Raw genomic sequence first — 25,961 nt, forward strand, 5'->3', positions numbered from 1 at the left:
GCTTATCCTCCGCTCCCTTTCACTCTCTGATAGGCTTTGTCACAGGGGGCTTTGTGTCTACATTCCTCTGGCTTTCAGGACGGGGCACAGAAAACATTTCTATAACCACTGTCACTTATTTCCCCGGTCGGGGCACAGGTCACTTGCTTGAGGTCAGACCCTCTGTGGCCATGATGGCGGCCATGCATATCTCTGACAAACAGAGCCAAAAATTCTAGAGTTCTGTAGATAACTGGTCTGCTTTCACGTATGACGAATCACATTTTTGTACTATAATGTTTTTTTAAAAAAAAAAAAAAAATTAAAAAAATTTTACAAAAAAAATTAGTTTGTAATTTTTTTTATACAAAAATTTAAAAAAATACAAAAAAAAAAGGATAAAAAAAATTACATATTTTTATTTTATTAACCAAAAACATCACCACACTTGTCCATAGAGTCTAATCTAATGAGCTCCTAGGAAGATAAATAGATCAGACTGCAATACCACATACAAACTGTGCACAGGTGTGGTGCTATTTTGCGTTTCACATTTTTTCTTTTCTTATACCAACAATTACTTGTGGAAATATTGCTTAAAACCTCAGAGTGTGAATAAAGGGTCGGTATAGGACAACCCACATTTTGTATTTGCATAGCCAATTTTAACGTTATAGTTTTTTTCATGTTCTTTCTAACTTCTTTTGTTGTAATGCATTTCTCAGCTCGACTTAATGTGTACAGAAGGGATTACGTGAAGTCTCCTGGCACAGGATACAATGTAGCTACTTTCGTTATCACGTGTGTCATGCGGCCAGACTTTGACCTGAACATTCCAGGTTAGCCAGTTTTCCCATCTACAGTCACCTAAGGAGGAAGCATGTGAACGGATTTTTGGCATTGTGTAAAAATATAGCAGTTTAAGTCCGGATAAAATGTGTACCTGGTGTGACCCCCACGCACTACTAAAAGGAAAATCACATATAAAAAAGATTTTTTTTTTTTTAAAAAAAAGCCAATGTATAAGGAACAAATTTTTTTTTTACAAAAACAATCAGTTTTTAAGCTGGCCAAGCCCTTAAGGCTTGGTTTAAGTGCATGTGTCCTCGTTGGGTAAAGACAGGGCTGTGGAGTCATAGTCGTAGTCATGGAGTTGGCCATTGGGTGTTTGGGGGTCAACAAAAAATAGTTAAGACTCCAAAATAATATGATTAATTTTAATTAATTATATTATATAACTATTGCCATAGTATAGTTAATTAAATGTAAAGTTTGCAACTGTATAATAATTACAGGAATTCAATCACTAGTTTTTTTTATTTTACTTTGTTTTATTTTATATTTTATTTTATTTACAAAAAAAGGATCGGGCATATTGAAATTGAACATGCCCAATAATTCTCTCTTCCCTGTTGGGAGAGTCTGCATGTGTAAGGTACAATAGTTCTCCAGTAGTGTTGGCCCAAAACGAAGTCGATAAAAATGAGTGACTAAACTGCCAATTTGGAGGTCTACCCAGCATCAAATTTTGGTGGAGCATGTAAAAAAAGTTGAAAAGTTTTAGGTGACCATAGATTGTGAGATGGAGCTTTGACAAAGACTGACTGTTGTCCAACAGCTTCCAAGAGAACATGGAAAGATCACGCATGTTAGAACAACAGCACGTAAAGTTCAAACTAGCTATCCAGAATCGGATCAGACCAAAAATATGGCCAACTTGGCTCATGACCTCAAGGATCGGTGTTGGAAATGACGCTACAATAGGTGCTCCATATACTATACAGGTATATGTTTCAGGGATATTTCTACTATGTAAGAGATTGACACCATATACAAACAACTTCGTGGCCTATTGCCACCATATACAACCTAAATGTGGTGAGATGTTGGTAAGAGGGTGATCTAAAAATCTAGAAGGTACAGCAGAAGTTTTTGAAAGCCATACTTCTACATAAGGTAATTGTAGCCCATTACAAGGGCTGTTGTCTCATAAGAAACGGCGGAAACCACCTGGAAGCCGGCACCACGCTGATATCTGAGCATGAACACGCTATTTGCATATTGCCAATGATGACATTATTCTACATGCAAATCTCGAAAATGAGAAAATTATAGTGCTTAGTGGCAATGAAGCAATCTGTACACATAAATTTACCTTGATTCCTCCTATGCGATGTTCCCCTCTGAATTCTTTGCCATTTTTCAGCCAGTAGATAGTGGGATGGGGTTTGCCGGCAGCGGCACATCGGAATCGGACAGTGCTGGCAGCTGGTAACGCGTGGAGCTTCTTCTCCATTTTTTCCGGTTGGGTCCAGTATGGGGGTTCTAGGTTAAAAAAAATAGAATTTTTTAAAATTATTTTCTTAAAAAGGTTAATTTTTTGCAACACACATTTTAACAGATTTCTTTAATTTTTTTAGGCAATGGGAAATGGAATGTTCTATCTATGTAGAGCAAGATCTAGAAATCTAGATATCTGAAGTGGACAGGCCTACTGGGATATTCTTCTAATTAATAGAGATGAGCGAGTACTGTTCGGATCAGCCGATCCGAACAGCACGCTCGCATAGAAATGAATGGATGTAGCCGGCACGCGGGGGGTTAAGTGGCCGGCCGCCGTCAAAGCGGAAGTACCAGGTGCATCCATTCATTTCTATGGAGCGTGCTGTTCGGATCGGCTGATCCAAACAGTACTCGCTCATGTCTAATAATTTATGAGGTTGTGGGTTAGAAAAACAGGGCTACTTTCTTCCAGAAACAGTGCCACACCTGTTTACAGGCTGTATGTGGTATTGCAGCTCAACCCTATAAATCAAAAGAGCTCACTCTAGGTTCCCACCTGCGTTAGAGGTTTCCCTTCTTTGGGTTCGCTTGGGGACCTGAAAAATGGAAACCAATCTGCTTATAAATCAGATGTGAACCAGAAACAACAAGGATGGGTGTCATTTGTGGAAGAAAGCCGCCATGTTTTTCTACTCCTGGCCAACCCCTTTAGAAGAGGTTTAACTATTACTATAACTTCTACAGGGTTAGTTTGCCCTGATGCCCAAGTGGCACCAAAAGTGGCCATTGGAATAATTTCTAATGCAGAATCATAAAAGTAGACCTTCACCTAGATGGTGACTCTACAGATGAATGTTCCCAAAGCAAAAATGAACACAGGTGAAGTGACAAGGAATTGGTGGAACAAAGCCGAGCGTATGCAAATGGGCAAATATTGATCTTCTAGCATAATCTCACCCAGTATGTATACACTTGGACTACAGCACAGAAGTGACACAACCCATTCAGCTTATCATTCGTTTTTATTTACAGTGCAGCACTGACAAAGTCAACGCCTAAGGACAATATTGGCACAAGGCAGCTCAATTTTCAGATCGACAGCACGCAAGATGATAAATATTGGAGTTTCGCAAGAACAATGCGTAATATTGACTTAAACCTAAGGCACCGTCATCCATGTACATCCAAGCATACAACCAAGAGGGGGCATTAAATCTAAGCCGTTACTCATAGGTCACACATAGCATGGGAGACTGATGTAGTAGTAACGGACTGGAGATTCTACAGGTCCCAAGCAGTTAGAGATGGGCTTTGTTTTAGTACCAAAAGAGGCGGTCTTCTACTGGACTCTACTGGGTGGATCCTGGACCCACCAGAGTGTCCTCTGGCACTCTTATAGGCCAGTCCAATCTTGGGTAGAGGGTGGTTTAAGGATTGCTAAAAATGACCAATTTACCAAAAAAAGGCACTGGTTTTACAATACATCGATATGGACGAGGAGAATGTAAGAATAGAAGTCAACAACCTCTCTCAATATTCCAGAAACAGAACTTCACAGAGGAACATTATTCCCAAAAAATTTATACCCCGGTCTATACTATACATCCTTAGGCTTTTATACATTTTTTAAATAGATACAAAAAGTTGCATAAGGAGTCATTTTCAAAAAGTTTTTGACCCTCCCGTCCCGAGCTAAATTAGTTGTTTACACCCCAGAGAGGAACGGTTTCCATGAGCCCTAACTGTCATACATAATACCCGCTATAACATTACTATTCTTGGTTCACCTACAGGTAACAATGCACTTGGCTATGGTTTAAAGAGGGTGTAGTCCAGTTTATAGCAACAGTATCAATGGATATGAAGCAGGAAAATTTACTCCAAATCCAGTGTATATACAAGTTGGGCACCATGCCATCTTCCTTATTGCTTAAGAAACCAAGAAGCAGATTGAGAGCTCTATGGAAGAGATTGCCCAAGAGAACCCTCATCGAAACATCAGAGAGGGATTTTACCACCATGAACTCGATCATAAGCACTCTGTAAGCTCAAATGCTTGGAAAGGACCATAAAGGAGTCCAATTTCAAAGCTTTTCTACCAAAGAGATGTTTATATACACAATAGTGCCCCTTGTGGTAAGGAAGTTTAATGTTTCATGGACAAAACCAAAAGAAATCAATAGATCAATCCATTGATTGATCCAAACAGATCAGAGGGTTGGGTCAAAGATGAAGGACCAATGAAATTCATCAATTTTTTTTCATTATGTCTATTAAAAATGGACAAGAATCAAAAACTTACGTATATGTGTGGACGTTAGGGGAGTTAAAAACATGTGAATAAAGCCTAAGGATGTGCCAATGAAGCCCAACTCCGAACTCCATACGATTCAATTCGAAGCATAAATGAACAAATATTTTTGCAGGCAAAAAAAAAAATAAAAACTTATTTTTCAAGTGGTAAAGTTAGTTAAAAAAAAAAAAAAAAAATTATATATATATATATATATATATATATATATATATATATATATATATAGATAGATATATATATATATAGAGATATATATATATATATATATATAGATATAGAACACAAAACAAGAAAACCCCAAAAATAAAAAACTAAAATAAAATTAGGAAAAAAAATAAAAATGACAGCTGACTGCGGTAGCTAAAATGATCAGCAGTTTTCTGGCCACCTTAAAGCTCACATCTATCTGAAAATAAACCCTAATAATGCCAATGGTAATAAGCAGATGCTTTGGCAGAGCAGCTCATTTTTTCCCCCCAGCGATCCAGACAAGCAGCGACAGGCCAAAAGTGGGTCCCTGCTGAACCATTGCTAACTTTTTACAATTTGACTGCTACATTTAGAAAGTAATTGTCTGTCAACGCCAAGGAACACTGCCAACTCTGTCCACGTGAGACAAACACGGCTCTGCAGAATGACAGTAATGGTTTTCTTTGTACTTGAATCACACAGACTCGAGTTCCTTAACTTCATCTGTGAAATAGTGAAAATCACAGCGGACGGCGCTGAAAGCAGGTCTGGGATTAGCCTATGGCCCCTTGGACACAGTTACATTAGCTATGGCACTGGGGCTGGAGAGACGGATTTTAGGTCTTAAGATCCTCGCTTTACTGTGTTATAAGACATTTTCTATAGGACAAAGGAAAAAATTTTTTAAAAAACAAAAATATTTATTGGAAAGCCCCTTGAAACCTTCCAAAAAGTAAAAATCGCGTAAGACTAGGAAGGCTGGAAGTTGTAATTGGGACCATAAGCCGCCTCAATTGACTATAAATTAAAAAGATCTGAGAAAATTAAGCCTCAATGACAAAAATAAATAAAATCCATAAAACAAATAATATCCAATTGCCTAAAAATGATAATAAACAGAGCGTCCACATAGTGCACAGATAAACCTTTGTTGTTCTAGAGGTATTAGAAGCTGTTTGCCAAGGACTTTGGGAAGCACAATGTAATTACACGTTAAGCCCATCAGAATCTGGCAGATACAATAAGAATCCATTACACTTTTAATGCTTTGGTTGACGAGAATCCCCTAATTAGTGCAGTCACCGGTGAACAGGTGGCTTTCATTGGTTCCAAAAAAACGTAGGGTGCAAGATCTGCTGAGGACGATGGTGCCTGAAATCAACCATCTGAGAAGAACAGAAGCACAGCACAGGATATTCAAAGAGAATTTCTAGAAAATGAAGAGTCTCAAAGTTGGTATTTCAACCAAGTCCTAGATTTGGACTGGCCATAGACAAGAAAAACCTCCCACAACATCTACTTTCATTTCACAAGTTTCTGAGACAACAGAAAAATATCTTTCGAAGAAAAGGACCACCATATTGGGGGGATTTATTAAAAATAATTCTAGTGCATGTAGGAGCGCCTGATCCAAATCTAAGACAGTCAGAGATTGGTCTATTTTTTTTGTTTAACTCATGCCAGTTTTCTGGATTGAGTTATAGTGAATCTGGAGAACCGGGGCATCTCCTGCCTCGGCCTACCTTGATCCATCCTGCTCTTCTCCATCTACTGTGTAAAAGTGGCAAGTGGGGTACAGGGGCTGAGATGTGAAACAGTGCCGCAAAAATGCACCAAGGTGAGATGTATTAGGGGCCACTCTCGAGGCGCAGCAGCCCTAGCAAATGTGGACCAGTATGTTGTTTTTACTTATAGTCCTTCAGTGATGATGGACTGGTTTTGGATTAAGCAGAGAAGGATTTTTTTTTTTTTTTTTTTGGGGGGGGCGACTTGTTTTGGAGGTTGATATCAAAGTACAGTCCAACCCAGTATGATAAAAAAGGAGTCATCTACACAAGTCAAGTCACGTACACAAGTTTTCTACTCAAGTCAAGTACACAAGTCTTCTACTCAAGTCAAGTCACGTACACAAGTCTTCTACTCAAGTCAAGTCATCTCCACTCATCTACACAAGTCTTCTACTCAAGTCCTCAAATATTCTACTCAAGTCTTCGAGCAACAAAAAGGGACACAGACATTGGATGACAGTTGGACAATTTCATTTGTTCCAGCTGACTACGGCTGTAGCACAACCTACTTGACAACGGACGCCCAAACCGTAAAAAACCCCAAGGATTTCCAAACAGACTATTTTTTTTTTCCATAGACGTCAACTAAATCCACCTATAAAAACTTTTTTAAACATTTCCTAACAGCATTGGCTACCTGGCTCCTGGGATTTATCCAGCCCTGAAGTAATCTTTCTAAGAAACGAATATGATCTTCTAAGAACTCGAGAGAAGAGGAAAATTTAGACATATTTGTTTTTCTTCATTTGAGGGGAAAATAATTTTTAATTTTAGTCAGGCTCGAAATAATTTAGAGACAAGACATACGTCTCATATAGCTGAGTTACTGCACTTAAAGTGACTTATCAGACTCTCCAAAAGGCTTTCCAACAGGCAATTCACCACTAAAATCCGCGTCTCCTCTCTGGAAACAAAGTTTTATAGACTATTGAAAAAGGGAATAAATTTTAATCTGTAATCTGAAACTTCTGAAAACTTAAGACTATATCAAGACAAACTGTAACCGATGAGGTTTCTGGGCTCCGGTTCAATGTTAAATAAACCGTAAATCACTTTTTAGGTTTCCAATACATAGATTTTATTTTTATACACGCAGACGGAATATACCTTTAAGAGAGGACACAATATTACCGCAGAAAAACCTAATTATTCTCACACTGCTGGAAGAGATGAGATATTTTTTCTGCTGTGACACTAAATACATGTTATCAATCACTCGAACTACTGACCTACAGTCCTCAGTAATGGAAAATTACTTCTGCACTTCAGCTTTGGAATATATTATAGATTTTTTATTTTATTTCTTAAAGGTTTGGTTAACATAGTCGACTGTAAAAATTGCATATTAAGGGGGGAAAAAAAGCTCCACTTGTCTTTTAATTCAATAGAATATCCTCAAATTAACCAGGAAACAAAAAAAGAGCTTTAAAGGAAAAAAAATAAATAAATAAATAACGGCTAAAATCATATCAGTGATGGAGCCTCTACTACATATTCCTTCACATAATCTGAGAACCCTATCATAATTCAGTGGGGTTCGTTCCTTGGATGCTCTTGGTGATGGTCAAGTAATGATCTGGCTTGCCACTGGTTTTTGGTCTTCTGCTCCTATGATGGAACAAAAAACTGTACAACAAACCACTACGGATAGGAATAAACAACTACGGATAGGAATCTTTTTGTATTTTACTTCAAGATTGGCCACTTCTGGGTTTCAACTTTATCCAGAAAAATCCCTTCAAGCGGGTTATATAAGAGTACAAAAATATAGCTTCCTTCTTTCAAAAACAGCACCGCACTTGTCTATAGGCTATGTTTCGTAGTAGATCTCAGTCTTTAATTGAGCTGCAATACCAAACATTGCCTAGAGGTAAATGTGGCGCTGTTTATGGAAGTAGCCAGCCATTTTTTACTAATCCCATAAAACCACTGTCACACAACAATGTAGTTTAAATAATTCTGTGAACCCATCCTTACTTCTATCATAATTATTCACTTCACAACTGGGAATTTTTTTTACATGGACTGGAACAAAATGTGTTTTCGATCACACTCCCCCGTAAGCAAAGATCAATTGGTCCAACAGAAGCAACCTCAACTCAAGGTATCAATCACTGGTCAACAGGGTCTATCTTTTATGGAAATACTCACAAATAACCTAATACCCCTTACTGATGATTTTTCAACATCTGAAATTTGACCAACATTTTTTTTTTTAATTTGTAATTTTTATTTTACAGGTCTCATAAACGATCATCTGATGCCGGAAATATGGCTGTGGTCCGCTTACAAGTCTGCATAACCTTTAGACTATAATCTTAGCAAATGGGTTGATCCAAGGTAGTAAACATGAAATGGGGTCCAAATTTCAAATCAAGGCCACCTAACTTCAGAGGTTTTCCCCTTACGTCCTATTTTTGTATGGGAAATAGGTAGGTTGGCTTGTGAAACCACTGGGCAAAAAGACTGATCTGATAAAAGCAACAAGAAATGTGAAAAAAAAAATTTCAAAAATATTTAACGCCATCTATTTTTGGATGTTACAAAGGAAAGCTTCACCAGCTGAAGTGAAGAAACCAGGTAGGTATGCAGAAAAGCTTCTTGCGTCATCATCTCAGGTTGTAAAACAAGAGCATCTTCCAGCACAGACATTAACTGCACCTTAGCAGAATGTTCAGAGCATTTGGCCGTAACCAAGTTTGGCAGAAGCTCCGAATTATAAAAGCAGACAGTCCCTTTCCCGTCACTAAGAACAAACCCAGCTTCAAGTGCCTAGGAATTTTCATATACACTGGTGTCATTCCAAAACTGACAGCACCCGAATAGGCTCTGTGTAAGACTAGGTCTTCCAAGACCACCTCATCGCAACGTGAGCGACCAGCAAATACTGATGCCAGTTTCTAAACATGGAAAACTGAGAATTAAAACTTTTGTATTAATGTAATGTTTTTAGTCAATTTTACTAATTATTAGAAAAATATCTGGTTCATGTGGATGAGGACTTTTGTTTTAGGTAGCGAACTATAAGTTTAAAGCTAAGGCCCCACATTGTGGAAACGCAGCATTTTTTGTTGAAGATTTTGCAGCGTTTTTTTGAGCCAAAACCAAGAAAGGCTACAAAAGGAATGGGGAATATATAAGAAGTTCTTCTACTTCTACCTTCTGCTTAGCTAAAAAAAAACTGCAGCAAAATCTGCAACAAAAACAGCTGTGATTCCGCAACATGGGGCCTTAGCCTAAGGGTGCAAAATCACGGCAGCAAAATAACGCGGTGTATACGATCCAGGCTCCCATTGAAATCAATGGGAGCATATATGGCGCGCAAAGTCTCACACGCCGTATACGTGCCACATCACGCGGCACATTACTCCGTGTGAATGGACCCTAAAGTTGTTTTTCAGGACAAGATAAAACCTGGGGTGGTCAGTGTGCGGTGGATCCCCATTCACTTAGCTTCCCCACCATATCAGAAGTGGAGAGGCGAATGAGACTGCTGCAGCCAAACACTAGCTCCAGCGGTCACTGATGAGGGGCCTGTGATATCTCTCCGAATTGTCGCCAGTCTCAACGGTGAGCATGCCCATTTCCGGTCTGGCCAGTGGCAGTACCACAGGAAATGGGGTCTGCGGCTATCCACTATGGATAGGAATCTTTTTGTATTTTACTTCAAGATTGGCCACTTCTGGGTTTCAACTTTATCCAGAAAAATCCCTTCAAGCGGGTTATATAAGATTACAAAAATATAGCTTCCTTCTTTCAAAAACAGCACCGCCACTTGTCTATAGGCTATGTTTCGTAGTGGATCTCAGTCTTTAATTGAGCTGCAATACCAAACATTGCCTAGAGGTAAACGTGGCGCTGTTTCTGGAAGTAGCCAGCCATTTTTTACTAATCCCATAAAACCACTGTCGCACAACAACTTCGTTTAAAGAATTCTGGACAATCCCTTCAAGAAATCAGAAAGTAGACTTCATGGCCGAGACGCATACAACAGTTATGCTCCCGCACTAGACAAAATGTTCCAAAAACACAATTATTTTAAAATATTTCCAACAAATAAAAAAAATTAAAAAAAACCCCCAAAACTGCTGACCCATAACATATGTTTCACCTTACACCAAGCGTCTGCTTTATATTTCAGGTAAAAATCTGTCAGTAAATTCACCGAGTAAGACAAGAGGGACCAGTGTAAGAGGCAGCCCACGGAATTCTTTTGGTTACTGCTACAGAAAATGTTCAATTGTGTCAGATCAGGAGGTTCTTAGCAAATGAACGGTTCTCCAAAAACCACACGCCATCACTGATGGCAAGGACTGGCACCATCCAAGCCACAATTGCTGGCTGCGTCTCCTCGTAAGAGACGTGCTGGAATAAGAGTTACTACCAGAGATACGTGCCCGATTTTGTTTTACTAGTAAGTATCGAGTAAGAAACGTTTGGCGAGATAAATTTACAACTTTAAAGTGATTTACGAGTCAAAAAATGTTCAGTGTTCCTTAAAGGATGACTGCCAATCACACTTTACAGTTAACCCTTGCCTTCCTAACTTTTTGCTTTGCCTTTTTTGCCTCTAAAGCCGCCTAATGCCAGTTCTGAATTTTAAAGGGGTGTCCAGGATTGGGAACAACCAATGTGGCGACCAAAGAGGAGAAAAATAGAATAAATCAAAAACAAAAAGGATACCCACCTATTCCCATCGTTGTGTTGTCTACCACCAGTCCCTTTTCTTCTGCTTTCCAGGGCCACGGCACCAGAAGTCCTAAGCCTCACATGGTCATTGGAGAGGGACCATTCACATCACTCACATCCGGGCAGCAGTTTCCATGGTGGAAAGGGGAGTGGTGGCGGACAATAGGGTACCGGGATAGGCTTATTTTTGTCTTTACACCCCTGCCCCCAGCCACACAGGTTGCTCCAAATTCTGGAACCCTTTAAGAGATCTTTTGGGAGTGATCTACTTTACTTCTAAACCCCCTTGCTATCTCAATGTCTCAAGACTAGAACAGAGAGGTGCTCTGTACAAGGTACCCCCAACTCTGGTGGACTCGTTCATGTATTACTACATTTCAAGCTTTCCCTGGCAAAATAGGCTTCATTAACGGAAGAGCCAGATTCGCGTCTGTTCACCTTGGCAGGTCCCATCTGAAACAGATGGGCTCTTTAATAACAGACAGTTTGATGACAGTCAACAAAATCGCTTAACCCTTAACCCATAAAATGCAACTTCAATCGGTTCAGGTAAAGGTGATAAGCCCGTAAAAGCTAAAGCTGTAGCCATGATAGTTGTTACTTAGAAATACACACACACACAAAAAAATTAATATTACATTTTTTTTAAATTTGGGGGCAAATGCCCTTCTGGCCAATGGCCTGTTTTTGGATACAATCAGCAGTGATATAAATAGAATTGGACATGGCGATCACCTCTCTATAAATTTCCAGCTTTTACAAGGAAACATCTCATAAAGCACCACAATACAGTTTTCATCGGCTGAACCCACGAGCTACGTCTTGTTGTGGGAATAACTTAAATCACACACAGATGATATTGTGCATGGATCTGTGCCTGTGGATCTCAAGGGCCAGCAGAAGAAATATTTTGCTTTAAAAGCCGCATACATTACAACATCTGTGTATGATTTGTAGGATATTTCCAGCCAAACCACCACAAGTCTGCAAATACAGGTAGAAAATCCAATGTCTTGTCGCGTCAGCCAGCATTTAGTGTGTTGTAAGATGGAATTGTGCAAACACAAAGGCACAGGATACAAATGTATATTCAGTATGGTTACACAACTGCTAAATGCTACCTCAATATATATATATATATATATATATATATATATATATATATATTCAGTTATTGTTCTTAAAGGGATTTTACGATGAATTGCTTCAATGGTGTATCCCATGGCAGTGCCATAAAAAGGAGATGGGTGGGAGCACCCATCACTTAGAAAAGGGGTGTGAAAAAAAATGGCCGTCCACAGTATATTATTGATTGAAGCATTACTAAGGCTAGGTTCACATCTGTGTTGGAGACGCTGACGCAGAATCGGCGGATAGAAAAGTCCTGCACAAACGACTTTTCTCCTGGTCAGTTTCAGTATAAAAACCTGGTGGACCCCATAGACTATAATGGCCCGCGGGTAACCGCGTCATTTGGGTCTCCCAGTGGACCGATGGAGTGAACGACGGAGAGCCAAGCATAAGTGTGAACCTAGCTGAAGGTAAAAGGAGCTCTCAAAAAGTCCTATATGCCGGTGGGGTTCTCGACACATGAACATAGGACACATATGACAACTTCCGGCATGACAAAACATACTTAAGGGACCGTGTAAATCTTGTGATCACCAACATTAAGTTAAAGGGGTTGTCTATTCAGAGACAATGGCTTTCAGAATGAAGTAGTTATGTCGATCAACTGATCACTGAAGGTCCAGATCACGGCATTAATGGCAAACCAGAAGCCTTGTCTGCCAAAAAAAGCACCCACCACGGGGAAAATATGCAAATTGAGTCTGTCTGAGCTTCTCCTATAGAGTGGCTCTCCATTCAAACTTATGGAGGGGCTTCAAAATGGCGCTCCCCCTTAAGGATGTCCATGTGCACTGATATGGACAGGGTTGTCTGTAGTGACCATAGATTGCCTTCCTGACAAATAACACTACTTCTAGAATCAACAAGATCGTATTCATTTGAAAAAATTGTGGCTATATATAGGTCTAATGAATGGCTAGGTGCACAATATGCACCCCCCTCCCCAAAATGGAACATAACTAGTTACAAGAGAGTGTACAAGAGTCTGGAAAATGTGGATGACAACTCCTGTAGAGGTTAGACTACAAACATAGCAAATATGGCTTCATACAATGAAGTAATAACAAAAAATATATATACGGTACCTCTTTCCTCAGCCTCTTCGTCATCATCTTCATCATCACCAGATGACGGCATGTCTGTGAGAAACAAGAAAAAAACAATTAAAATATGCACAGGTCAATGAGGACTTGACCTTCAACTTGTTGGTTTGGCATGAACATTTGTCAGATGCTGCCAAAAACTTTTTGAAAAAAAAGTTGTTGAGAAGATTCTAAAAATATCAATTGCCTTGACGGTCTGGATCAATTCACCAATACTGCCTGCAAACCGATCAGCAGCTCCGCGCCGGCCAAGTTAGGTTTTTTTTGTGGTCTCTCTTGAAATGTTGTGTTGCGATCTCTCACATTTTGGTGGTTTATTGAGGGGGGGGGGTGAATAAAAATTGATCTATTTTCAATATTATAAAAAATTATGCTCGGAAAACTCAATTTATTTCGCTACATCTACAATTGTCTGACTACATCTATCGTTGCGTGGGGTGGCCAGACTTATATTACACGTATGTAGCCAAATTAGGGCAGAGGGCAGGGGCTGTGCATATCTATGGGCCTAAGTGACTTTTTGACTAAGCGGTGCTCTATCCAGGACACATCTACGAGAAGAAGAGAAGGTCATGTCCGAAACGGTAACGCAACAAGCACAACACAATGATAGGACGAAAAGAATTCTTGTACAAAAATAAAAACATAAAATCCAAAAATTTTGAAAGCTCAAAATCAAAATAGATGGGACTTGCGGTAAGAATATTGAAGTACAAGGATCTTGCAGCTAACACAATACATCCCGCTAAAATATTCTGATATCTTTATAAAAGGAATAAGGCAGAAGCCTCGACAATGCCTGTTAGCAATTCCACTGAGCTTTATGCCGGAGGGAATACAGTGTGAATATTTCCACTTAGAATTGCTTCTCATTCCTATTACATAATGTATGATTGCTACTGCAGGGCTCCGGCATGAAAATGAGAACAATTTTAGACAGTAAGAAGTAACTGCAGGTCACATTTTTCTCTTAAAGAATCCCATCATTCTTGCCATGATTGCATATTTGCAATTACATGATTTAAAAAAATAAAATAAAAAATTCAAAAACATTCATTAGTCTCAAAGGAGACTATGGCGTACAATAAACCACTGAAAGGTTACAAAATTCATCCGCCTATTCGCTTTATTACAGATAAAGAATTTCAAAAAAAAAAAAAAATATACAAATTTTCTGTAGAACTCAATTTTTTTAAAAATTTAAATGAAGAGGGGGATCAGTTACTTCTGGTTCTGTACAACTCTGGTGAAAAGCGAGAGGTAATCCAACATAGCCGAATCATATTCCCTCCTGAAAGCAGATGCATCCCTCCTCCCATAGACATTTGATAACTACCCAAGGTAACCCAAGACATAAGAATCCACCAACATCAATGTAATTTGAATGGGTCTTGGATAAATTGCAAGACACTTTAGAAGCCAATCAGACTAGTCTAGGACTCAGTGGTCTTAGTCTAGGTAGCCAGTGAATTAGAACTTTCATAAACCTAAACCAACCCAAAAACTTATATGGTCACAGCAAATTTGTATGCGCATTAGGCCCAACACTGTATTGAAATGGGGAATGTTTTTGTGATTGGGTATGGTCCCAATGATCAGACCACCACTGACCATACATTCAATACATATTTTGTGGATAAGTGTTGCTCATGGGCCAACACCTTCAAAAATTTAAAAAATAATGAAGGTGATGGCATATCCCTAGGACATGCCATTACTTTATGGTCAGCGGAGTCTGGCCTCTAGGACCGTCACCAATACTGAAAATGGGGTCACTTATTTATCACTACATTAACCTACAGGCCTCTGGGACTCTCACCAAGAGCAAAGCTCCAGAGAGTACGGCATTAGCTACTGGGCCCCAGACTCCAAGGGGCCACCAAACACATAAAATATACCACTTTCTTAAATGGCACAGGGCTAAGAGCGGGGCAGCTACAGAGTTGGCACCAGGACCCAAAGGTTTTGACTCAGGCCTCTGACCATTGCAATTCTAAGGGTGAGTTCACATGGAGTAAAGTGCCGCGTGATGTGGCACGTAGACGCCACGTGAGATTTTGCGGGCCGTATACACTCCCATTGATTTCAATGGGAGCCGGGATCGCATATGCGGCAAAATAACGCTGCGTCTACGATCCTGACTCCCATTGAAATGAATGGGAGCTTTTGCGGAGCACAATCTGCTGACACGTATATACGTGCCAGATTGTGCTCCACTTTCCTCCGTGTGAACTCACCCTAAAAATGAAGAGGCCTCTTAATTGGTGTTGCATCATCCTACATGCACAGTAGCATTTTTGGACAACCGGCTATTCCGAGAATTGCAGCCAGTATTATTCAACAGATTAGGGCCATACTCCAGTCCCCTGCACAAAAGTGGCCCCCACCGCTGTAAGGTGAAGACTGCAGCATGGCCCAATTCAGTTTACTAGTCCTGGGCCAAGAGCAGTACTGAGTGTATAGGATGATCCAACGCTAAATAAGTGGAATAACCGTAAAGGGAACGCGGCACTAAACCACTGCGGCAGACCCTTCATTCCTAGGACTGATGTGGAACTCAACGTTTAGACCCACACTGATCATAAAGTCACGGCAAATCCAAGCCACGGGTCACCAATTTATAACATTCTAATATTCCTATAAAAAAAAAAATAATAAATAAATGGTAGAGCATTCCTTTAAAGCAGAAGGCACCAAAAAAATAAACCACTGCTTTTTGAGAGTTTATTTTATTTCTAACCAGAAATTGAAAAATTCCTAAAAACAAATAAGAAGAAACTGTTGGGTTTAAGATGGAGAAACTAAAAATAAACATTTTCCGTCTGAGTCTTAGCCCCTTACCCCCTGATACCATGCTGGAGCCCAGAGAATAGGAGATTTGATCCTTTAAAAAGTCTCCATTATTACTCGATCCACTATCAAAACATTTTATCACCTCCCTGGACACACAGCTGTTTTCTATTCCAAAGTACCACCAGCTGCCCAATTTCAGCCCCCAACTTGCACCCTTGATCTCTAAAGCATTTTAATGCAATTTTATAGACAAAAACACATTTTAGGACCTCGGGAGGAGTTCATCTGACTCTTCTCCTGTTACTATTTTAATAGAGAAGAGTAGGTGATGGGTTTTTAGGAGGGGGGGCACTAAAAAGTCCTAAAATGCTCTTTTGACTATTTAATTGATGTGACCTCCAAACGTCTGTCGGAGTTTCGAATACTAAGAGATTAAAAGCAGATGTATGGAAAGGTGGCAGGGAAAAAAAGGAGGTGAGGTCTGAAATTTTTTGTTTGATTTTTCCTCTTAATCCTGCACAGAGACAGCGATTCCCCCTGAGATCTGATACACGGCTCACACGGGTCAGCTAGTAGAGTCCAGTGAAGTAGACGTCCTGCTGATGTCGTAGATGTTAAAAATTCTGGTCAGGACATAGGGTCGTTTTACACAAAGCGGAGATAGTGTTGATCTACCACTGACCCAGCTGGTTTTAATAATTAATTACATGCTCTGGTAATTACTTTCTAATTACGTGTTGATAATTAACTCCTTATGGACCTTCTCTGGTCTTCGTGGTGGCTTAAAAATTTTAAATTTTTTGAATTTAGGAGCCATGGCTAAGGAACCATTGAAAAACATACCTAGAATTATTTATGGCTGATTTTTTTGGTCCTTTAAGCGAGTCTACCACTACCATATCATAGAGCACATTACTGTGATAGACACACCTTTGTGGATTTAAAGAAAAATTACTTTGAAATCTTATGTAAATGAGGTAGTTGGTGCATTGGGGGCGGATCTTCAGCTCCCTGGAAAACTGCTCTTGCCACTTTAACCCCTACCATCTCCTCCGTGCGCCACCACGTGTAGTGAGTCAATCCACGCACGGTTATGATATCTTGAGGAGCAACAGGGAGTTGAAGTCCCACCCCCAGTGCACCAACTGCCTCATTTGCATAATACATAAAAGTTGTCCCTCTCTAAATCTACAAAACTGACACAGTGCAGAGGTGTGATGTTCAACTTTGTGATGTGCTCTGTAACATGGTGGAGGCAGCAGAATATACTAGGGGAGGGGAAAGACTCACTTTAAAGTATTATGGGCAGATATCTCTGAAATTTTTGTTAATTATTTACCATTTTTGTTGATTTTTTTTTTTTTTACATTTTATTTTTTTTTTTATTTTTTAGCCATAGCGTAGAGCCACCTGACTAGTCAGAATTTTGTGAACATTGTCTCTATGCTTGACCTTCACCTTCTAATACTCTTATTGGGGACCAACTAGACCAAGTAGTTAAATGGCCATAATTATTGCCCAAAGTTGACCGCCAACAGTAAATAGGTGTACAAAATGTTGAAAACTTACCAGCTACTCTAATGGTAAAATTCCGCAGAATCTCAGTAGAACGCAACAAAGTGCAGCTATAAATCCCCGAATCATCGTAGGAGACATTGGTGATCTTCAGCAGGTTTTGTCTTGTGTGTGTTCGGTTGGTTTCCCTAACTGCAATTCCGTCTTTTAACCATAAGATAGGCATGGAAGGGGTTTCCGCGCTGCATGACAACTCAATGGTCTCTCCCACACCAAACATGAGTTCATCAAGAGGGCCTGATTCTCCAGAGAGGTAATCTAAAAACAACAAAAAACGTTACTGTAGAACCAACAACGCCAAAAACAGTCAAGATGATAATGATAATTATCAGGCAAGAAGTACAAGTGGGCAAATGGGCCATAAACCACATTGCTAAGTCCTAGAGGAGTTGTAGGGGAATGGAAAGAGTTTAATTTTTTTCTCTCCAAAAACATAGGGTCACGCTCGCTCATGGGTTTCCTTGGGAAAACTGGAAGTTATGGAAGGCATACGTGTAAAGATCCTGGAATACGACCCGTAAGAAGATAAAATTCTCAGAAAGTCTTCGCAAAGTCTTGCGGGAGGTTGTCGGGACTCTGAAATGCCTACAGGCAGGGCACCACATGCTTGTCAGCTTAACTAGAAATTGGCAAGCAAGCCTCTTCAAGGGATCAATCAAAACACATGCTTCGTTTTAATTAACTTTCTTGGTAGAGGGGCAAGTCCTTTCAAGTTATTGTTAATGTAAAAAAAAAACTGCAAAACGCTTTAATTTACATGGTTAATTAAATTAAGCACAAAAAAGTAAAAAAAATAAATAAATAAAAAAAAAGAGCCCCCAAAAACATTTAATATTAAACAACTAAGTAATTTTTCATGTTATTTGCACTTGGCAGGGGTTGCTTATTTTAGCTGAATCACTGACCCCGCCATTAAAACGGGCTCTAAACCAATTTGAAAGCTCAAAATAAACACCAAGCTGTAAAATGCTTTACTAGATTTATACTCCGCTTCTGCTTCCTGTCAAAGGCTTCTGTCAGGACATGATATTTAGACATTTCTTTGCACTGAAAATCTGCCCAAAAGGCCTGTCAGTATAACACCCCTCAGGATTGGTCTTGTCAGAATAATTACGCAAGTGATAAACAGTTTTTTACGGCTAAACGTCCAATTTTCTTTTCACCCTGGCTGAAATAAAAAAAAAAAAGGTCTGGGAAAATCTAGAAAAAAAAAACCAAAAACACCTTCACAATACTCTAATTATCATTTATCAATTTTAAATTTTTACAAAAATATAAAAAAAAAATAAAAATAAAATATTAATACATACACATGGACAATTACGCACAAAGCTTTGCTGACTGAGCCCAAAAGGTTTATATTGAAGGGATTTTCACTAATGGCCCCTTCTGTCTCCTTATTACCTCTGGGTACTGGGGGTCAAGCACAGGCAGGTGGAGTAACAGCTGGGTGAAAGTGGAAAAAAAAAAAAAAAGCCCTAGGCAGCAAATCCGTCATGTTTAGACAACTTTTTAGACCAGGCCACTCTAGTGACAAGGCCGAATAAATATTTAAGTTCAGGTCTGAATATCTTGCCTTAGGTTAAATTGCAGGCAAAAAAAAAAAAAAAATAAATTAGACGAACAATGGTTACTTTTTTTTTTCAAAAATTTGTTAATTTTTTATTTTTATTTTTTAAAAGTAGGTCTATTAAAAAACTATAGCACTACCAGTCTTATAAACACTATGGTTACTACAGTTCTGCCTTAGCAAATAGTTAAACAGGTTCTAGATGACTGACCCCTAAGGCTTTTTTCTGCCAATTAGCAAGCGGGTCTTCTCTGGGTCAGCTGTGCCCTGGTATAGAGCCAAACTCAGCATGCATGAAGGCGGGAAGAGGTTCAAGTGGTTTGTTGATAAAACAAGACATGCCTTGGTGAGCATGCTCTCCTTTTTTAAGCCAAGATGATAAGGACCACTCGTGGCACGGTCTTCACAAAGAAGGCGTGACTGGAAGATTGGCATCTGCCACAAAGGATGCTCAGCAAGAGCTGTACAAACAGACAGCTGTCTACAAGGACACCAGCAGCTCTTTCATGAACGGGCTCCTCATAGAAACAGCAATGTTTTATTCTGTCAATAGTCTAAGCTAGAAGACATTATGGAGTTAGATTTCTCGAAAGAAACGTATACCTATGTAGCCAAAAACATAACAAAAAGTTTTCCTACGGGCCAGCAATATACAGTAAAATTGTTTAAGTCTGGATTTCGAAGAATTTTTGCGTTATGGATTATGAAATATTCCAGAGTGATGAACAGTTATAGAACAGTATATAAAATCTCACCATTCTCTGTTCACATAGTTGATCGTCACTACGCTAGTCTTCACTCAGATGAATGGAGGGAAGACTAGCCTACGGTCTAGAGACCCTAGATATCTAGCTTGGTCTAAAACTCCGATTGTGGACTTCCATCCAACACAGGGGTGGGCAATTAATTTTCCCATGGGGCTGCATAAGAAATTGATACTACCATTCTCAATCATCTTTCCATGTGCCCCCACAAAGTATAATCCTCCTAGAGTCACCCCTACATTATATGCCCCCACATTATAATGTTCCCTTCCAACTGCCCCACAGTATTAAGTCCCTCTCCTGGTGCTCCAGTTTAAACTGGTGGAAACTAGAGGGGGACATTAAACTCGGGCAGCAGGAAGCAACAATTAAACTGTAGGGGTAGCTGGAAGGTGACATTAAACTGGGGGGCAACTAGAGGCAGACAGGTCCCCCTCCAGCTACCTGCACAGTTTAATGCCCCCTCCAGTTGTCCCCAGTTTAATTTCCCCCCAGTTTAAGTGCCCCCTTCATCTACCCCCAGTTTCATGTCCCCCTACATTTCTCTAACAATTTCATATCCCCCTTCATCTGCCCCGTTTCATGTCCCCCCTCCACATCTGCCCCCAGTATAACATTTCCCCTCCATATCTGCCCAGTATAACATTCCCCCTCCACATCTGCCCCCAGTATAAAATTCCCCCTCCATATCTGCCCAGTATAACATTCCCCCTCCATATCTGCCCCCAGTATAACATTCTCCCTCCATATCTTCCCCCAGTATAACATTCCCCTTCCATCTCTGCCCCAGTATAACATTCCCTCTCCATATCTGCCCCCAGTATAACATTCCTCTTCCATCTCTGCCTCTAGTTACTGAGACACAGAAACACACACACAGACAGACACACACACACTCTCTGCACCCTGCATCTCACATCTCCCCTACCTCCCCTCTCAGTACCTTAGGACATACACCACACGTCTCCATCTTCTTGCACTGTCCTGCCGGCACTAAGACACGCCTCCCTAGTCAAGCTATGAGGGCCGGATTGAATCAGTCAGGGGGTGGATATGGCCCGCGGGCCGTACATTGCCCAGGTCTGGTCCAACAGGACAAATTCAGTTTGATTCTCAAAGTGGCTCCATGTAGCAAAATGAAAGGCCTTATGGGGCCTTTGGCCCACATTTTGAATTCTGTGTTGGAAAACCTTATTTATGACTCTGGCCTCAAAATTTCAGTTGAAATCGAAATGTAAAATTTCGAACCAAAGTGAATCAGGACCAATCCCATCTTGATAAAAAGCACACTTGGTTGGATGTATCAAAAAAGGATATAGAATAAAAAAAAAAAAAACACAAGTCACTCATTTTAATACTAAGATATTAGACACACAGTGAAAAAACTTCCAACTCAAAGTCGGGAATAAGTGTTGAATTTTACTGCACAGCCCTTTGTGCCTAAAATATACCACTTTCTCCACTTTCCAGATTTCGCACCACTTTTTAGGAAAGGTCGAGACCAAGGCGGGCCAGGTCTGGGACACCTCAGCACATCAGATTTACCAACGCAAGTTATACTTGAAATCTATGCCTGTCACTATTTTTGGTGCATGGGACCTTGCAAGGTGCACCATAATTGGTAAGAAGTGGGAGCCTCTTAATATTTCAGATGCATCTTGTAGTAATAGAGGAATTAAGACTGGTGTGGGAAATGTCAGTCTTCATAAATTCTCCCAAATTCTAAATTTTAGCCAAACTTAAAAATAAGAATTTATATTGACCCAAATTGAATTTTTTAGCCCATTGTTGCTCCAATTTTAAAGTTAATGATTTGCAATTTTTTTTTTTTCTTAAAGTAAGGCCTATGAAACTTCAAACTGAAGTCAGTCGGACTTAGAACCAATCCCAAGCTGGTACAAGGGCACTTTGAAGAGTATACCGAAAAAATTATCGGTGTGTCCAAGGCCACCTCTGGAAGATGAAAGGAGCATTATGCCTATTCCAAACAGATGAAACAAAAATAATTTTTTTTTGTAATTTTTATTCAGACCCAAATTACTAAGAAGCCGTTTAGCTTATAAAAATATTCTTTGATCTCTTAAGCAAAGACTTCATCCCCAAAAATTTTTCATCAGAGCAAAAGAGTGAAGAACATTAACAACCTTCATTCACTACAGCCCGAGGCCTCCGACTTAATATATTTACAGGTCGTATTGAATAACAAAGCGGAAAAATCTACAAGCAGCATTCAGAATTATGTATATGAGATCTATGTCGTCTTCGTTTTTCAAAGAACGGAGGAGGAAATGAAGATAAATGTCCATGTCCCTGTTCAAAGAAAGAGACCAGATATAATAACAGTATATCCTTATATCGGAGGCGACAAAGGAACTTGTCAGAGCCAGACGCTGAACTAGAGGTTTTCCAATTCTGGGCTTAGGTCATATATTGTCTGATTAAGATATTTATCTGGATAATAGAAAAGATCATTCCCACTAAAAACAAAAAGAGCTGCAATGTTGAACTTGTACTCAGGATGTTATAAATTGTATCGAAATGGGTGTCCCATCTGGATCTCCTCTTCTGTTGGAGGATCTGCTGATCAATGAGCATCTGGTAGCCAGAACACTCAGAGGAAGTGGTAGATTTTTGTGCACTGCAGTGGCCACTACAGGAAAGATGTGGTATTACAAGTTGTCCGTTCAAAAGAATAGGTGACCATGTATCTCAAGTCATTTAGCTGGAAGAGTAGGGTCATGAATGGAGGATCCTTTTTATGATATCTATCCTAATAGGCCATATGGAAAGGGGTTGTTCTGCAGCAAAACACCTTCCACATCATGGCGTCAATGGGAAAGACTGCCCTCCTGGAAAGTTGAGGGACAACCCTTATGACTACTGTGTACATAACAGATCACTTATCACAGTATGGTTCATATTGAGGTGAAGCTATAGAGGATGTAGTGGTAGCAAACACCACCAGGCCCTGGAGCCTGAGGGGGGCCAAACATCTCTGTACAATATAAGACACCAGTATTATAAATAGCACATGTTAAATGGGGGCCCCTTTTAGATTGAGCACTAGGACCCAAGAGCTTCTGGTCCAAAAATTGCATAATAAAATAAAATTCCCAATCCTCAAATAAAATAAAAAACAGTAGACAGGTGTTAAAATTTGTACTCTATGTGGGTGTGGAGATTAAAAAATAAATACATAGAAATAAAAGGGCAAAAATTCCCAATTTCTAACTAGTAAAACAACCACCGCGCTTTAAAACAACGATGGAAAAACGATAAAAATAATATGCACATAAATTGCGCCACTTATCGAACCTCTAAACAATCAGTATGACATGTCTGAGTGATTTCATTTTATGAGAGAACCTGATATATGTTGTGTAGAGCGGGGCTTTGCAAGAGGAGATAGAAAAACAGATGTTCCTATGAAAAGGCCTATAAATCTGTCTCTGTTCATAGCCGCTCAGTAGACAGTATGAAGCGTAAATCCTGATTTGTATCTCTATGAGTGATCACAGAAATGACGTTGTACTCAAGACATGGACATGACCTCTTCATGTTGTTTCAGAGACACATCCATAGCCCTCTGCTTCAGGCATGGCTACAGTCCCCACAGCCAAGGATAGAGGACATAACTATATGGGTGCACAGGGCCCTGAAACCGGACAGGGACAAAAAAAAGTCCTGCCCCATATGAAGAAATCAGAACAATATAAGACATATGGCCCCAAGAGATGACATCCCACCCCTTTTTTTGGCCAAAGTAGTCAAACTCACCATTTTTTAGAGGCTATGTAATATTATATGCACTTTTTCTGTAGCTGCCCTTTGATATAACCCATTTAATCTGCAATTTTCGGGCAGAAACCAGGTGGGCCCCATTATAGTATATTTTTAAGCAAATTGGGTTTCTTTTTTCAGGTCCCCAAATGGGCCCAAAGAACAGAAACCTGAGTTCTAGAGTAAGCCTAGCATACGAGGGTTAAATACCTAAAATAATTGTTGAGGGTCTTTATCGTTTGGAATATGGCGGCCTTATCTTGATGCGGGCCCATACTGTATCATTGGTTACATAGAGAAAAACACTATTTGGCAGCCTAAGGACCTTCAAAGGGACCCATATGGAACATCATGTGTTACTGTACAGCTGTCATGGCGTGTGCGTCTTAGTCCTTCATACAGAAACTATAAAAAGTTGGAATATCGCTATCCATCTCAATGAAAAAGGGCGGAAAAATGGTACGGCTTTTGTTTTTCGGAATACGAATTCTGGCGTACGTTCACCTCTTCAAGACACTTTTTGAAAAAAAAAAAAAGTTCTAGCTCACGTGACAACAGGAAATGGCCTCGTAACCTTTCTATCCCCCTGAATTCACAGCTATGTAGAATCAAACCCGGCCTCCATCTGAATGCTTGCACTTTTACTGTGCGCTACCTAATCTTTACTGGATGCAGGCAGCTGGCTGCAAATACCCCACAATAATAGGCTTAATCCCAAGTATCCTGGAAAAGCCTCGACATCTAAATAAAGAAGGAGTAAGAAAAGAACAGCCCTGTCACAGAAGAAAACGGCAGAATCCAAGATATCGGCCCAGGACAAAGGCCTACAATTCACACAATGAGATAAATGATGCAGGGCGGCTAATTAAAAGCGGAAGTGCGGGCTCTACACAGTTAATGTTGTGTAGGAGTTTTGATTCTATTCAACCCGGACCCCCGACTGGGCCCATATTCAGTAAGAATTCATTGTCATTCCAACTACGAGCGTCCTAGTTTCAAACTGAAAATTATTCCTTGGTAGAACCCTCAAAAATATATAGAAAAAGTTTATAAGGGTATAAAAGATTTTCTCAATTTTTTAAAAATTTATCTAGGATTTCATGTTTTTTTCTAAGGACTACAAGAGCAAAAAGACACAAAGGACTACATAGATGAAGGAATAAACCTCCCAACGTAACACCCATTTTGGGTAAAATGAGGATGCTGAAAGTGCTCACTGTTGAAGGCAAGGGAACAGTTGGAACATGATATCAATTTAGCATACAAAAATGTCAAATTTGGGCAGTGAAAATTTAAATTCAAAAATTTGGAAGACACGAAGATATCCAGAAGATCTCGACAACGAGGAGTGAATGGAGTTCACTGAGGATTGGTAGATTTCACTCTAGAACTTCACAATAGGCAAGGAACTTGATAATATCAAGTTCCTTGCCTAAGGTGTAGAAATTCAATAATGGCCAATAATGGCCTTCCAAAAATTGGGCAGATAGAATATGGTTTTTACTAGTAGCTCTTTGGGTATAGTAGTCATGGGCCTTGTATAATAGGAAAATATTTGTTGAACGCCAACTTAGATTTGTCATTCCCAAGACGGATCTGATAATTTGGTTCTCAGTGGTCCATAGGTATGACATTGAAGCGACTTTATAAGTTACTACAAAGAGTGGAATGGCTACGTTCTAACTTCAGACCCAGAACTCAAGGAATGGATGAATACTATATACCAGAAAAGAAGATGGTCAAGACAGGGGTTATATAGGAAAAAAAAAACCCTAAAAAACAGCAGATCAAATTTTGCAAAATAGTTTGTAAAATTAAAGGGTTGAAGAAAACAATCTACGACTACCAAAATAGAGTAGCCACTAGTGAGAAGATTTATTGAACAGTCATGAATATTTATCTATAGGTGGTCGAATTTATACTTTGCTTGGGATTGGGTGGGCAAATAGAAGAAATTTGGGGGGGGTTTTCCAAAAATTTGACACAGACACGCAACGATGAATATTCAATTCTCTCAAAGAAATTCTGCGTACAAGAAAAAAAAAATCTGTTCATAAGACTGAAATAAGAGAGCGAGAAAAATGATGAGCATTTACTTCTGGGTAGGTGTCAAAATGTAGGTGATTTTCTTAAGGGGGGAATTCCTGGCATAGCGAAAGACATGTGCGGCTCAGGCCACGTTACAGGTCACATTCAACATTTTTCTCTCGTTGTGGTTGCAAT

General features: G+C 39.6%; 1 protein-coding gene across 4 annotated transcripts in view; it reads right to left on the reverse strand.

Annotated features, from left to right (window-relative positions):
- The window catches only part of FGFR3 (fibroblast growth factor receptor 3), a 67,850-nt gene that overhangs the window by 23,225 nt on the left and 18,664 nt on the right, over positions 1-25,961 (reverse strand). For all 4 annotated transcript variants that reach the window (XM_075261117.1, XM_075261116.1, XM_075261119.1 and 1 more), the window contains exons 3-5: positions 17,619-17,882; positions 13,239-13,292; positions 2,135-2,304 (exon numbers count right to left, since the gene is read on the reverse strand). In XM_075261117.1, the coding sequence (XP_075117218.1) occupies positions 2,135-2,304; positions 13,239-13,292; positions 17,619-17,882 (488 nt within the window). The remainder of the gene's footprint in view (positions 1-2,134; positions 2,305-13,238; positions 13,293-17,618; positions 17,883-25,961) is intronic.

This window comes from Leptodactylus fuscus, chromosome 1 (genome assembly GCF_031893055.1).
Source record: "Leptodactylus fuscus isolate aLepFus1 chromosome 1, aLepFus1.hap2, whole genome shotgun sequence".
Lineage (NCBI taxonomy): Eukaryota > Metazoa > Chordata > Amphibia > Anura > Leptodactylidae > Leptodactylus > Leptodactylus fuscus.